At 54.1% G+C, this 13,607-nt stretch overlaps 1 protein-coding gene across 1 annotated transcript; it reads left to right on the top strand.

Annotated features, from left to right (window-relative positions):
• Positions 1-85: 85 nt before the first annotated feature.
• On the top strand, positions 86-13,555 carry OTOP3 (otopetrin 3). Its single transcript, XM_025999430.2, has 8 exons — positions 86-162; positions 714-879; positions 5,602-6,018; positions 6,108-6,244; positions 6,859-6,917; positions 7,194-7,312; positions 10,574-11,388; positions 12,885-13,555. The coding sequence occupies exons 2-8, from the start codon at positions 861-863 to the stop codon at positions 13,053-13,055; spliced, it is 1,737 nt and encodes a 578-aa protein (XP_025855215.1). The 5' UTR covers positions 86-162; positions 714-860; the 3' UTR covers positions 13,056-13,555.
• Positions 13,556-13,607: the final 52 nt, after the last annotated feature.

Raw genomic sequence — 13,607 nt, 5'->3', positions numbered from 1 at the left:
CTCCCTGGGGGTGGCTGAGGCGAAGCTCTAGGGCTTCTAATCCCCCAAAGGCATGAATGAGATGAACTTAGCAGACACAGAACCTGAGAAAGCCAGGCAGAGACTGAAGAGGAGGCCCTGCCAGCTAGAAGCGGAGGAAGAATCAGTGGCCAGCACAGTCAGGTGAAGGGGGGGACCGGCTAGAGTGGGGACTGGGGTGCGGGCTAGGGTGGGAGAGGTGGAAGGAGGTGGGCAGGTCTCAGAGGCTGCTGCGGGATGTCAGGAGGGCCAGAGGGGGCGACTTCCCTCCTCCTCCGCCCCCTGTCCGGTCAGAATGAGGTCTCCTCTGCCTCAAGGTCACGTTGGATTTAGGGAGAGACAGTGCAGTGGCGGGGTTGCTGCGTGACCGCACCCCTCCCGGGTGCTGGGTGGGGTACAGGAAAAGGCGACACCACACCTGGGAGGGGGTCCGGTCTGTTCCCTGCTCGGCCGCCAAAGGAAAGTGTGGCCTGAACCTCGCAAGGCGTTGCTGGGGCCTAAAGACGCTGCACCCCACCCTCCCCCACCCCCACCCCCACCCCCACCCCCGGGGCGGGCCTCCGCGGGTCCTCTGACCCTGAGGCCGCCGGCCTGCACCGCCTCCGGCCCCGCCCGCCCGCCTCTCTATTGGCTGCACCTTCCGGGCTGGAGCCCCTGGCCGGGTAATTAACGGAGGATTAATGAGATCCCCAAAGTCAACAGAAAAATCGATGGGCCGAGGAGCCGGGAGCAGAGGCTGCGCGGTCCCGTGAGCGGAGGGCGTCAGGGGCGTCGGTGCGGGCGCAGGGGCCTGACCTGGCCCGACGATCTGCGCAGCTCGCAGTTGCTGGTCGCCGGCCGCGATGCCCGCCCAGGCCTCAGGTAAGGCTCCCCGCGGCCCCGCAGGGCCCAGGAGCGCCCTTCGACTGCTGGTGGGACATTCCTGGCAGGCCCACCCTCGACATTCACACCTACTCCGCCCCAGATCCGGGTTCGAGGACTAGGGGCTACAGGGATAAGGAAGGGAGTGCAGGATGATTCGTTGGAGGCCAACTCCTGGCCACCCCAGAACCAGCCCCACTCTGCCCTCCACCCCAACTCTAGCTCCGCGTACCACCTCCTTTCCTCGGATGGAGGGCACACAAAAGGTCAGCAGGGCGCGCCTCACCCCAGCGGGTCTGGGTGCGCACAGCCAAAAGGTGGGTGCAGAGGCCAGAAAGAAGCAAACACCCCGACGCCGGAGTTAAGGGGTGTGGGGTTGGGACTGCCCGGACGCCCGGTCTGAGGCATATGTGTAGTGGCTGCCGCAGGCCCTGAAGCCCCTCAAGTGACTCGTAGGGAAATCGCCGAGCTTCCAGCCTGTGCTCAGCAACCTCCTCCGGAGCTGGCCCTGCGCTCCTCACCAGGCGCTGCGCCCCAACGACTGTGCTGCTTTCATCATCTCTCTGATCGCAACACACAAACCAGTTTGGTGTCTGGGCCCTCTCTTGGACTGGCCAAGGGAAGAGCCAGAGGGCGGCGGATTCCTCCTGGGTGTGCCCCCGCCCTCTTCCCCAGCTTCCCACCCCAGCACCCACCCACCCCCACCCCCGAACAAAATTCGCCACTTTCAGGGCTCCCTCTAGCGAAAGTTGGAGGGTTGGATTGGGGGTAGAGAGGAGAGGGAAGGACCCTGGAGAGAGAGGACCTGGAACCTAGTCCTCCAGTGTCCCCTCGAAGTCCAATCAAAAACCGCCCCTGAAATTCACCAGTAATCCTGATCCTTCCAGCCTCTCGAGGACCTCAGCAGAACTGGAAGGAAGTGCACAAATAGCTAACACAGAGTTTTTTTGTATGCCAACCACGGCTCTACATAATTTATGTGCATTAAATCGTTTCATTTTGACAAAACCCCTTTGAGGTAGGTATTATGCGTTAAGTCCTTTGTTTATTCGTTGAGAAATCTTTACTGAGCATCTTCTGTGTCCCAGGCACTATTCTGTAGTTGTACATCCGTTTTGCATATGAGGAAACTGAGGCACAGGGAGTCTAAGTAGATTATCCAAGATCACAGATGTATTAAGTGCCAGAATCTGGGTTCTTTTCATTTTAAGATTTTTTATTTATTTATTTGAGAGAAAGCAGAAAGAGAACACATGAGTGGCGGGAGTGGGAGAGCAGAGAGAGAGGGTGAAGCAGGAAGCCCCACATGGGACTCTCTTGATCCCAGGACCCTGGGATCATGACCTGAGCCAAAGGGAGATGCTTAACTGACTGAGCCACCCAGGGTGCCCCTGAATCTGAGCTCTTTAGACTGTACTGCCCTGGGAGGACCAGGGAGATTCTGGGGATGACTGAAAAGGAGCAGTCAGGGTTGGGAGAAAAGGAGCACGGAGGTGTCCCTATGAGCCTTATGCTTGCACAATTTGGGCAAGGGAACCTGGGAGGACGATAAAGATCATCTCTAACGTCTTCTGGGCTGGGCCAGGATGGAAAGCACTTAATGGGAAGGGTCTCTGTCCATGGCTTTGGTGCTGAAATTTCCCCCCAGAAAATGGCAGAGTCCGTCAGCAAAAGCATCTTGCCTGTGCGAGCTTTGGAGGGTCCCAGTTAAGCAGGACCTGGTCTCTGCCCTAGAGGAGGAGTTCCTGGCCTTGAGGGGAGCCAGCCATGCCCAATGTACCTCACCAGGCAGGACACACCCGCTCTCAATAGATACTTGGGCAGGGAGAGAACAGGCACGGCAGAGGGACAGCAGGCTCCAGGAGTGAAGGGTGGAGACGGGAAGCCACACACAAGAAATGTGGAGCCCTGGACTCTCTGGCTGGGCCTGGATCAACACGGGGGCAGGTGCCCGAGTGTGAGAAGGGAGCTGGACAGAGAGGGGGCAAAGCTAGAACAAAGATGGAGAGAGGACTGGGAAAGGGGGACAAAATCATTTGTAGAATCTTTAAGAGGACTGAGTTTTATGATTCTATTTACCATAAGAGAACCACAGAAGGTATAAATATTGAGCAAGTTCACATGGGAGTGTGGGGGCTGGAGAGGCTGTATTTTAAAGCCAGATGTGGTGAGGGTCTTTTGGTGGTTACAGAGAGAAAAAGGCTGAAGCTCCTGAAGCTCAGAGTCCAGAGACAGAGACAGAGCAAAGCACAGTGAGTTAAAATGGAGCAAGCATGATAGGTGATGTTCCAGCAACAAGCACAGGGTCCAGTGGGGGCACCTAGTGCAGCCTTGGCGTGGGGTTCATGGAAGGCCTCTTAGAGAGTGGGGTTCTGCTCTAAGCTGCACTCAGCTGAAGGGCAGGGGCAAATGGTTGGGTGTGGGTAGACAGGGAGGTGAGCAAATGCCGGCACATTCTGGAAGCCGCAGCAGGAGGACACATCCCACAGCAGGGAATGGGGTCTGAGGACAGTGCTAGAGAGGTAAGTCAAGGCCAGACCAAGAAGCAACGGAAGCTAGCCTCCAAACCCGTACTAAACATGCACTGCTCGGTTTTGTTTTGAAAGTCTGTACAGGCCATGTGAGGTAGTTTGGACTTTATACTGAGGGCAAATGTTTGCTTTTTTAATTTATTTTTTAATCCAGGTATAATTAACATATAATGTTATATAGTTTCAGATGCACAATATAGTTCTATACATTTGCCAGTGCTCCTCAAGTGTACTCCCCATCACCTACTTCACCACCCCCCACCCACCTCCCTTCTGTAACCACCAGTTTGTTTTCTACCTTGAAGAGTCTGATGTTTCATGTCTCCTTTTTTCTTGTTTGTTCGGTTTTTTTTCTTAAACTCCACATATGAGTGAAATCTTGTGGTATTTGTCTTTCTCTGAGTGACTTATTTCACCTCAGCAATTATGTTGCCTTTGTTGGACTCGCAGTAGGGGAGAGGCACAGTGGGTAGGGAGACCAGTCCAGGAGAGAGAGGAAGGGGCCCTGGACTAAGGTAGAGGTTGTGGTCCAGAAAAATCTAAGGGAGACTTATGGGCTAGACTGGACAGGCTTGGACCTGAGATGTTGAGGGGTGAAGGGGAGAGACAAGGAGGGTACCTGGCTACCTCCTGGAAGAGGTAGGGATGAAGACACCACTCCAGTGAGTACAGGCCTCCTGCAGCCTGGAGGATGAGGATGGATTGCATTTGGAACCCTGGGCCCAGAGCACCAAGGATGTGAGGGCACTGGCAGCACCAAGGGAGAGCACCAGAGGTGGCGGTGATGGTGAGGGAGCTTCCCGGGTCAACTGAGAAGCCTCCCACAAGGACAGTGCCCTGAAGCACCAGGACATCCCCACTCTCTAGTTAGATTCAGCCCCATAAGGAATGGACACCTAAAGGGCCCACAGAGAGCATGCAGGACTCCAGGCTGGGGCTCTGAGCTACAGGTATGGGGTGACTCAATATCTTGGTCCCAGAAAAGGGTGACAGAGAGGCAGCCTGAGTGAAAGCTTGAGGAAGGTGAGAAAGTAGCAGGAGACATCCAGAGAAAGAGAAGTCAAGGATGGTATTCCCCATGTTGTGCTGGGCATTCATAGGTCATCCAGGAGTCGGGGGTGGGAGGGATGGTGCACATGGAAGTCATTTCTGTCCAAGTCTGGGGCATAGCATGCATGCTGATCCCACCTGTCCCATGGTCACGGCAGACATTGCAAATCAATCACAGAACTTTTCCCCCTACACCTTAACACACTTTAAAATCAATTTTAATCACACAAGTAATGTGCTTTTAGAAACTAGAGCATTGGGGTGCCTGGGTGGCTCAGTGGTTGAGCGTCTGCCTTCGACTCAGGTCATGATCCTAGGATCCTGGGATCCTGGGATCAAGTTCCACATCGGGCTCCCCACGGGGAACCTGCTTTTCCCTCTGCCTGTGTCTCTGCCTCTCTCTGTGTCTCTCATGAATAAATGAAATCTTTAAAAAAGCAAAACTGGAGCATTAAACCATTCTCAATCCTAGTGCCCTCCTTCCTTCCCCAGAAGAAACTCCTATTGTGAATCTGGTGGGTGTCTCCTAGACCTTTAAAAAGGAGTAGTTTTATATGTACCCATAATAGAGTATTATTTTAAATCACAGCACTCTTTCCCACCAAGCCCACACTCAGCCTCAGGATCCTTCTCAACAGAGCATGCTGGGCAACCATCACCCAACTAACTAGAGTCAGAACAAGAGAGGACACCTACTTGCTCTCCCTGCCTTCAGGAATGAAATTCCTCCTTCAAGTCCGCAGAACACAAGCTGCCTTCTAGTGGTGAAAAGTCACAGCCCTGGAAATTGTCCAGTGGCCAGACATGCTGCAAATGCCCCTGGCTCCCTTGACAGGTGTTATTTTCCATCTTGGGATCAGGCACGGGGGCAGAAAGTGGGGGATAGCCCTCCTAGGGGTTGGGCGGGAGGTATTCCTCAAGCCAATCAAAATAATCCCTATGGTTTTTTGGAGCACGAGAATTTCCATAACCCCTGGTCTGATTGAACCTCCTCAGGTCCTGTAAAGTAGGGCAGCTCCCGTTATTTCCAATGTCCGACCAGGGAGGGTGCAAAGCTTGCCCTAGGTTAGGAGCAGTTAGGAGCAGGGGTGGAATTGATGCCAGGACAGCCTGGCAGCCCACCAGGACCCTTTCTCCCCAGCCCCTTCTCAGGCTCCATCCACAGCCTCCCCAGAAGCACAGGAGACTGGAGCAGCCCCGGCCGGGGAGAACCAAGTGGATGTGGGGGCCGAGAAAACTGGAGCTCCTGCCTCGCCTCACCAGAAGTCCTGGCTGGTGCGGCATTTCTCACTGCTGCTGCGGAGGGACAGGCAGGCCCAGAAGGCAGGGCAGCTCTTCTCAGGGCTCCTGGCCCTCAATGTGGTGTTCCTGGGTGGAGCCTTCATCTGCAGCATGATCTTCAACAACGTGGCCATCACCCTGGGCGATGTGTGGATCCTGTTGGCTGCACTCAAGGTCCTGTCCCTCCTCTGGCTCCTCTACTACGCCGCCTGCACCACCCGCCACCCACATGCTGTGCTCTACCATGACCCTCATGCGGGACCCATTTGGGTGCGGGGTGAGTGTTGGGGCTCTGGTTGGATGGAGAGGGGTGGGGAGGGAGAGCCAGGTCCAGGGGAGGTGCCAACAGCCACCTGGCCCGGCCAGGCTCCCTGGTGCTCTTCGGCAGCTGCACCATCTGCCTCAATATCTTCCGAGTGGGCTATGACGTGAGCCACATCCATTGCAAGTCGCAGCTGGAACTCATCTTCCCTGTCATCGAGATGATCTTCATCGGTGTCCAGGTGACAGACCACTCCCATACCCATGGCAAGGGCACACACACCCTACCTATGCCGAGAAACAGCCACACAGGCAACTACATACGGGGCCCAGGGTACGTACACACATATCACAGCCCCCCCTCCCCCCGCCACAAATGCCTGCTTCCATGTACCCATATCTACACACACCTACATGTACTGCATCAGCACACCTGACATGTCACGAAATGCAGACACCTATAAATACATCTGCCCGGGCATACGTGCCTCTAACTAAATCTGCACCACCCACCTCCTGCCCCACGTATACAGAGCTACTCTTAGTAATGATCATCCCTCACACTGGAGTCCCTGTCCCATGCTGGGCATTGTGCTAGGCATCATCCTTTCTAATAAATAAGTAGGCATTTCCCAAGAGGTAGGCATTTTAACCTCATTTTAGAGCCGACAAGACTGAGGCACTGAAATATTTTGCCGCTGGCCCAAGATGATGCAGCAAGGAAACTGCAGAGCCAGGATTCCAATCCAGACTTCCTCACTGTCACTGTAAATACACACAAACAATAAGGACACACACCCCGTGGTCCCACCACCACTACCCCCAGCCCCTGGCCTCAAGGCCCCATCTTTTTCAGACCTGGGTGCTCTGGAAACATTGTAAGGACTGTGTTCAGGTCCAGACCAATTTCACTAGGTAAGATGGGGCACCTTTTCTCCTTCTGATGCCTGGGGGTCCCTGTCCCCTGCTGGTGGCCATTCCCATAGCTTCCTTTGATAGAGTGTCCCTGGGGCTGCGGGTTAATCTGGGAAGGGGTCCCAGGTGGCTCCTAGGGCTGCCTCCCCTGAAGTCCTCATACCAGATGGGATCTGGCTTTGGGAAAGAGTGGTCACCCCAAAGGCAGTGATGATGAGGGTGGGGCACCTGGGGAGCCAGCCAGGCTGTGTGGGCAAAGTATGGCACCTCCTCCAGGTGTGGCCTAATGCTGACCCTGGCCACAGACCTGCTGCTGTGGGTTCTGGATGTCACCAACGACTCCATGCACCACAAGATCAAGGCTGAGCTCAACGCCCTCATGGAAAACTTCTCAGGTACGAGGAGACATGATCCCCCAGCCCCAAAAGTACACACACACACACACACACACACACACGTCTGGAGGCCAGATCATGACTAAACAATGGTCCACATCCTGCCCTCATTCTGTGCCTGCCGCATCCGGTGCTAGCACCCTACAGCCCTGCTCCAGGCACCTGCCTCACTGTCAGCAAGGTAGCCACTAATCCTGGCTCGGCTATCCACTGATAAGTCCAGGTATGCACCGCACCCCTAGTATTTGCATTTTTACTTGCAAGAATCTAAAAAGGCTTCAGGACTGAAAGGAGTGTCTTCCTAACACAATTGCAGGTACCTGGACATAGCAGGAGGGATAGAAGATGTCTGGGCATAAAGAACTCCTCAGATAGTTCCAAGTGCCCAATCCCCTACCTGCACAGTCTGCCCTTAGAGGCTATATCCCACAACCCTACATGAGGGACTCAGCCACACCTGTATGTATAAAGCACCCCCCGCAGGTGGCATCACCATCCTGACCTGTGTGCAGCCACACCTTCCCAGCACATTCACGCATTCACACACCCACCGCAAAAGTCACGACCCGCCTGTGTACTGTGGACATTCTTTACACTCAGATACGTTTTTCAGAAGAGCTGTGCAAAGAGAATTTTTGGCAAATGACATCACAGATTCTTTTATTATTAAAAAAATTCGAACATACAGATGAGTGAAAGAACGGGATATACTCATCACCTAGATATAATAATTATTAGCATTTTGCAGGATTTATTTCCATTTTTTGCTGAATTATATTATGGAGATCATAGCATTTCATCTCAAAATATTTTAACGTGCATCTCTTTATTTAAAAAAAAAAAGATTAATTAATTTATTTGAGAGAGGGGCACCTGAGTGGCTCAGTGGATGAGCGTCTGCCTTCAGCTCAGGTTGTGATCCCAGGTTCCTGGGATCGAGTCCCGCATCGGGCTCCCCACAGGGAGCCTGCTTCTCCCTCTGCCTATGTCTCTGCTTCTCTCTGTGTCTCTCATGAATAAATAAATAAAATCTTTTTTAAACATGTATTTGAGGGCAGCCCGGGGTGGCTCAGCAGTTTAGCGCCGCCTTCAGCCCAGGGCCTGATCCTGGAGACCTGGAATTGAGTCCCACGTCAGGCTTCCTGTGTGGAGCCTGCTTCTCCCTCTGCCTGTGTCTCTGCTTCTCTCTCTCTCTCTCTGTGTGTGTCTCTCATGAATAAAGAGATAAAATCTTTTAAAAAATAAAAATAAAAATTTATTTGAGAGAGAGAGAAAGCAGAGGGGGAGGGACAGAGGGAGAGGAAAGAGAGTCCCAAGCAGACTCCATGCTAAGTGCAGAGCCCAATGGGGGGCTCGAGCCCTTGACTGTGAGATCATGACCAGCGCCAAAACCAAGAGTTGGATGCTTAAACCAATTGAGCCACCCAGGCACCCCATGCATCCCTTTATTTTATTTTTCTTTAAGATTTTATTTATTTATTCATGAGAGACACAGAGAGAGGCAGAGACATAGGCAGAGGGGGACACAGGCTCTCCATGGGGAGCCTGATGCGAGACTCGATTCCAGGACCCTGAGATCATGACCTGAGCCAAAGGCAGACACTCAGCCACTGAGCCACCCAGACATCCCTCCCATGCATCCTTTATTTTTTAATTTAGATTTATTTATTTATTTATTTATTTATTTATTTATTTATTTATTCATGAGAGACACAGAGAGAGAGAGAGGTAGAGACATAGGCATAGGGAAAAGCAGGCTCCATGCAGGGAGCCTGATGTGGGACTCGATCCTGGGACACCAGAATCACACCTTGGCCGAAGGCAGGCACTAAACTGCTGAGCCACCCAGGGATCCCCCATGCATCCCTTTAAAACAAGTCTATTTCCCTACACTACCTCAATGCTATTATAATTTCTAACAGAATTCCTCAATATCATCTCCATCCTCTATCTTCATCCATCTGTATTCGACTATAGATATATGATCTATATTCAATTTTCTCCAACCAGCCTATGAAATGTCCTCTACTAGTGTGTTCAAGCACACAATGCATTTGTTTGTTGCATCTCTTAAGTCTCTATTTTCCTAATGGCATTGAGGTTTGTCAGGCTGCTTCCTAGTGGTGGCATTTGACTTGTTCTCCTCTTTCCTGCTTCACCTGCAAACCAGAAGTATGAACCAAAGTCTTGATTCGATTTGGGTTAAACACTCTGGGCACCAGTGTTTCCCAGGGGGTGCTGTGTGCTTTGCAGGGCACCTCATGGCAAGGCAAGATGTCTGATTTCCCCAGAGTGAGTGCCGGGCAGCATTCAGGTACAGCAGCCAGATCCTCCTGTTATAAAGTTGTAGATTTCCCCTTGTGCCCAACCAGTAATCCGTAGAGTGACATATGGCCCCAAAGACACCATGTGCTGAATGCTTTAAGAAAGCTTGGCATTGGGGCGCCTGGGTGGCTCAGTGGTTGAGCATCTGCCTTCAGCTCAGGGCGTGATCCCTGGGTTCAGGGATGGAGTCCCTCATCAGGAGGGAGGGAACCTGCTTCTCCCTCTGCCTGTGTCTCTGTCCCTCACTCTGTGTCTCTCATGAATAAATAAATAAAATCTTTTTAAAAAGCAAGCAAGCAAGCAAAGCAAGGTTGGCACTGGGGCATCTGGGTCAGTTAAGCTAAGCATCAGTCAGTTAAGCATCTACCTTCAGCTTGGGTCTTGGTCCTGGGGTCCTGGGATCAAGCCCCAAGTGGGGCTCTCTCCTTGGCAGGGGACCTGCTTCTCTTTCTCCCTCTGCCTGCCACTCTGCCTATTTGTGCTCTCTCTCTCTGTCAACTAAATAAATAAAATCTTGTTAAAAAGAAAGAAAGAGGGGCACCTGAGTGGCTTAGTGGTTGAGCATCTGCCTTCGGCTCAGGTCATGATCCTGGGGTCCTGGGATTGAGTCCCACATCAGGCTCCCTCGCAGGGAGCCCGCTTCTCCCTCTGCCTGTGTCTCTGCCTCTCACTCTGTGTCTCTCATGAATAAATAAATAAAATCTTTAAGAAAGAAAGGAAAGAAAGCTTGGCACCTGAATCTGGAATCCCTTTGTGAAGAAATGACCATCCTATGATTTCTGATTTCTACCTCTGGGCCTCAGTTTCCATGTCTGTAAAATGGGTGGCTGGGTTCCTTCCACCTCTGGCAGACTCCAGGGGTATGGAATTGATTTGTGCAGCTGGTCTACTCCAGGCAAGGCCCCCTGTGCAACTGTCTCTCCCCCTGCCCCCCAGGCAATGACACCAACACCTGCCTGTGTCTCAATGCCACGGTGTGCGAGGTCTTCCAGAAGGGCTACCTGATGCTCTACCCCTTCAGCACCGAGTACTACCTCATCTGCTGTGCTGTGCTCTTTGTCATGTGGAAGAACGTGGGCCGCCGCCTGGCACCCCACCCAGGTGCCCACCACGGCACCCCTCCCTTCCACCTGCACGGGGTCATCTTTGGGCCACTGCTGGGCCTGATGGCACTGGTGGCAGGCGTGTGCGTCTTCGTGCTCTTCCAGATCCAAGCAAGTGGCCCTGCCATTGCACGCCAATACTTCACCCTCTACTATGCCTTCTACATAGTTGTGCTGCCCACCATGAGCCTGGCATGCCTGGCGGGCACAGTCATCCACGGGCTGGAGGAGCGAGAGCTGGACACGCTCAAGAACCCCACCCGCAGCCTGGACGTGGTGCTGCTCATGGGCGCAGCGCTGGGCCAGATGGGCATCGCCTACTTCTCCATCGTGGCCATCGTGGCCACCCATCCCCATGAGCTGCTCAACCGCCTCATCCTGGCCTACTCGCTGCTGCTTATCCTGCAGCACATCGTCCAGAACCTCTTCATCATCGAGGGCCTGCACCGGCGCCCGCTCTGGGAGTCAGCTCCCGAGGCCCTGGCCGAGAAGCGGGAGGCTGAGCCACCCCGCCGGGACTCCCTGCTGGAGCTGGGCCAGGACCTGCGCCGGGCCTCGCTGGCCTACATCTACTCCTACAGCCACCTCAACTGGAAGCGGCGGGCACTCAAGGAGATCTCGCTCTTCCTCATCCTCTGCAACATCACAGTGAGTGGACAGCCCGGGAGCGTGGGGGGCGGAACTGGCCAGGTGCGTTCACTGAGCACTGACTATCCCAAGGGCGGAGGGCCTGTCCCTTTTATTGTCAAGGACACATGCCTCCTGCCAACTAGCTCCATGCTGCTTGTCGGCAGTGCCCCCAGCACCCTGCAAGATGCCTGGCATGAGTGAATGTGCCAGCCATGTAGCTAAGTGCTCTTCACAAACATGTGAGATGTTCACCGTCAGGAAGTTCACTCTCTAGTTAGAGAGATGCCAGGGAACCAGTTAGGGAATTACCAATTTTTTTTTAAGATTTTATTTATTTACTCATGAGAGAGAGAAAGAGAGAGAGGGAGAGAGAGAGAGAGAGAGAGAGAGAGAGAGAAGTAGGCTCCATGCAGGGAGCCTGACGTGGGACTCGATCCCGGGTCTCCAGGATCACGCCCTAGGCCGAAGGTGGTGGCGTTAAACCGCTGAGCCACCTGGGATGCCCTATTTTTTTTTAAGATTTTATTTATTCATGAGGGACACACAGAGAGAGAGAGAGAGAGAGGCAGAGACACAGGCAGAGGAAGAGGCAGGCTCCATGCAGGGAGCCCGACGTGGGACTCAATCCTGGGTCTCCGGGATCACTCCCTGGGCCGAAGGCAATGCTAAACTGCTGAGCCACTGGGGCTGCCCCAGAATTACCAAATTGTTGATCATCCACTGTATTTGGTCAAAGGAAGAGATCACAAAGTGTCTGGTTTTCTAAAAATTCTATAGAGTGGAAGCAGTTAACGTGTCTGGCAGCTCAAGTCCCACGTCCGCCTGTCGGGGCTGTGGCTCTGCATCTCGCTGAATCAGCACGCTAACCCCGTGCAGCAGGCGCCATCAGGCACCATCATTGCCCCTATGTGACAGATGTGGAAACTGAGGCTTAGGGCGGCGGTGGCAGGGCCGGGACAACCAGGGTGATTCGAGGGCATGTTGAACACCGTGTTCCAGGTGTTCTGTGCTCGAAACACCTCAGACAGGCTGACCACACGTTGTCACCCGGCCTGAAAGGACAGTAGGAGCTCAGAGAAGGAAGTGTGGGCCGGAGGGGCTAAGGAAGGCTCAGGAAAGTTTAATCTGGGCCTGGAGAAAGGGGCAGAATTTGGACAAAAGACAGGGCCCAGTGGAGGGAGCAGAGAGAGTCAAGACTGGCAGAAGAATAGAGCCAGAGGGGAAGAAGGTGGCTGAGGTCAGGGCACAGGGAGCCCAGTTTGACAGAGCAGGTCGGGGCATGGCTGGTGGCTGCGTGGCCTCGTGATCCACCGGGACTTCAGGCTGGCAAGCCGGGGAGGTGGTTGTGGTATGGGTTGGGGCACGTAAGGGAGGATCGGCTGGCTTTGAAAGCCCAGGGCGGACGGGATGTTAGGGTGCGGGGTGTGCTTGGGCCCTGCCCCCCCAGCAGAGCGCCCTGGGGCAGAGAGAGCCCCCCCACTCAACCCCCTCCTCTCCACCTCCCCCCGCTCCAGCTGTGGATGATGCCTGCATTTGGCATACACCCGGAGTTTGAGAACGGGCTGGAAAAGGACTTCTATGGCTACCGGACGTGGTTCACCATTGTCAACTTTGGCCTGCCTCTGGGGGTCTTCTACCGCATGCATTCCGTGGGGGGGCTGGTGGAGCTCTATTTGGAGGCCTGAGGCTGCCCATGGACCAAGCCCCAGAAGAACTTCAAAGGGCCACGGCTGGGGAGAAGGTAGCCCAGAGCCTCTGAGCAGGGGGGCCTAGACCGGACTGGGTTCTGCACAGCCTCCCCCTCCCCAGATCCTCATGCCCCCACGTGGGGGGCAAGGTCTGCAGCCCAAGACGGAGGGCTGGGCCTGGACACTGAGCTTCTGAACCCCATGCCCGAGATGGGCACATGCCTGCCCCTGCTCACCATCACAATCAGGACACCCCAGGGTACACCCCAGGAAGCCTGAGTCGAGGAGGGGTGCCTCAGGGGTCTGCCTCCTTCTGTGGGAAGGAAACTTGGTCTGAGCTCAGGCCAGGACAGCCCAGAAGAAGCTACCAGCCTGGAAGGCAGCCCTGGCCCTCCCTCCCCACGTCCCTTGTCTCCTAATGAGCTCATTAATTAGCTACCAGGCAGGGTTCAACAGCTCTCTCCTGCTGCCATAAACCCTGTTTGTTTGATCGATTACATTCAGGCTTCGTGACATTTGTTCTCGGGGACAGAGCTGCCACTCCACGTA

The sequence above is a fragment of the Vulpes vulpes genome, chromosome 2 (assembly GCF_048418805.1).
Source record: "Vulpes vulpes isolate BD-2025 chromosome 2, VulVul3, whole genome shotgun sequence".
NCBI classification, from domain to species: Eukaryota; Metazoa; Chordata; class Mammalia; order Carnivora; family Canidae; genus Vulpes; species Vulpes vulpes.
The sequence above is the reverse complement of the archived record's forward strand: the minus strand, read 5'-3'. Positions and strand labels throughout refer to the sequence as shown.

Coding starts and splice junctions, on each gene's coding strand:
- OTOP3 (XM_025999430.2), top strand. Junction 6,019..6,107: donor GGGACCCATTTGGGTGCGGG/GTGAGTGTTGGG, acceptor TGGCCCGGCCAG/GCTCCCTGGTGCTCTTCGGC. Junction 7,313..10,573: donor CCTCATGGAAAACTTCTCAG/GTACGAGGAGAC, acceptor CCTGCCCCCCAG/GCAATGACACCAACACCTGC.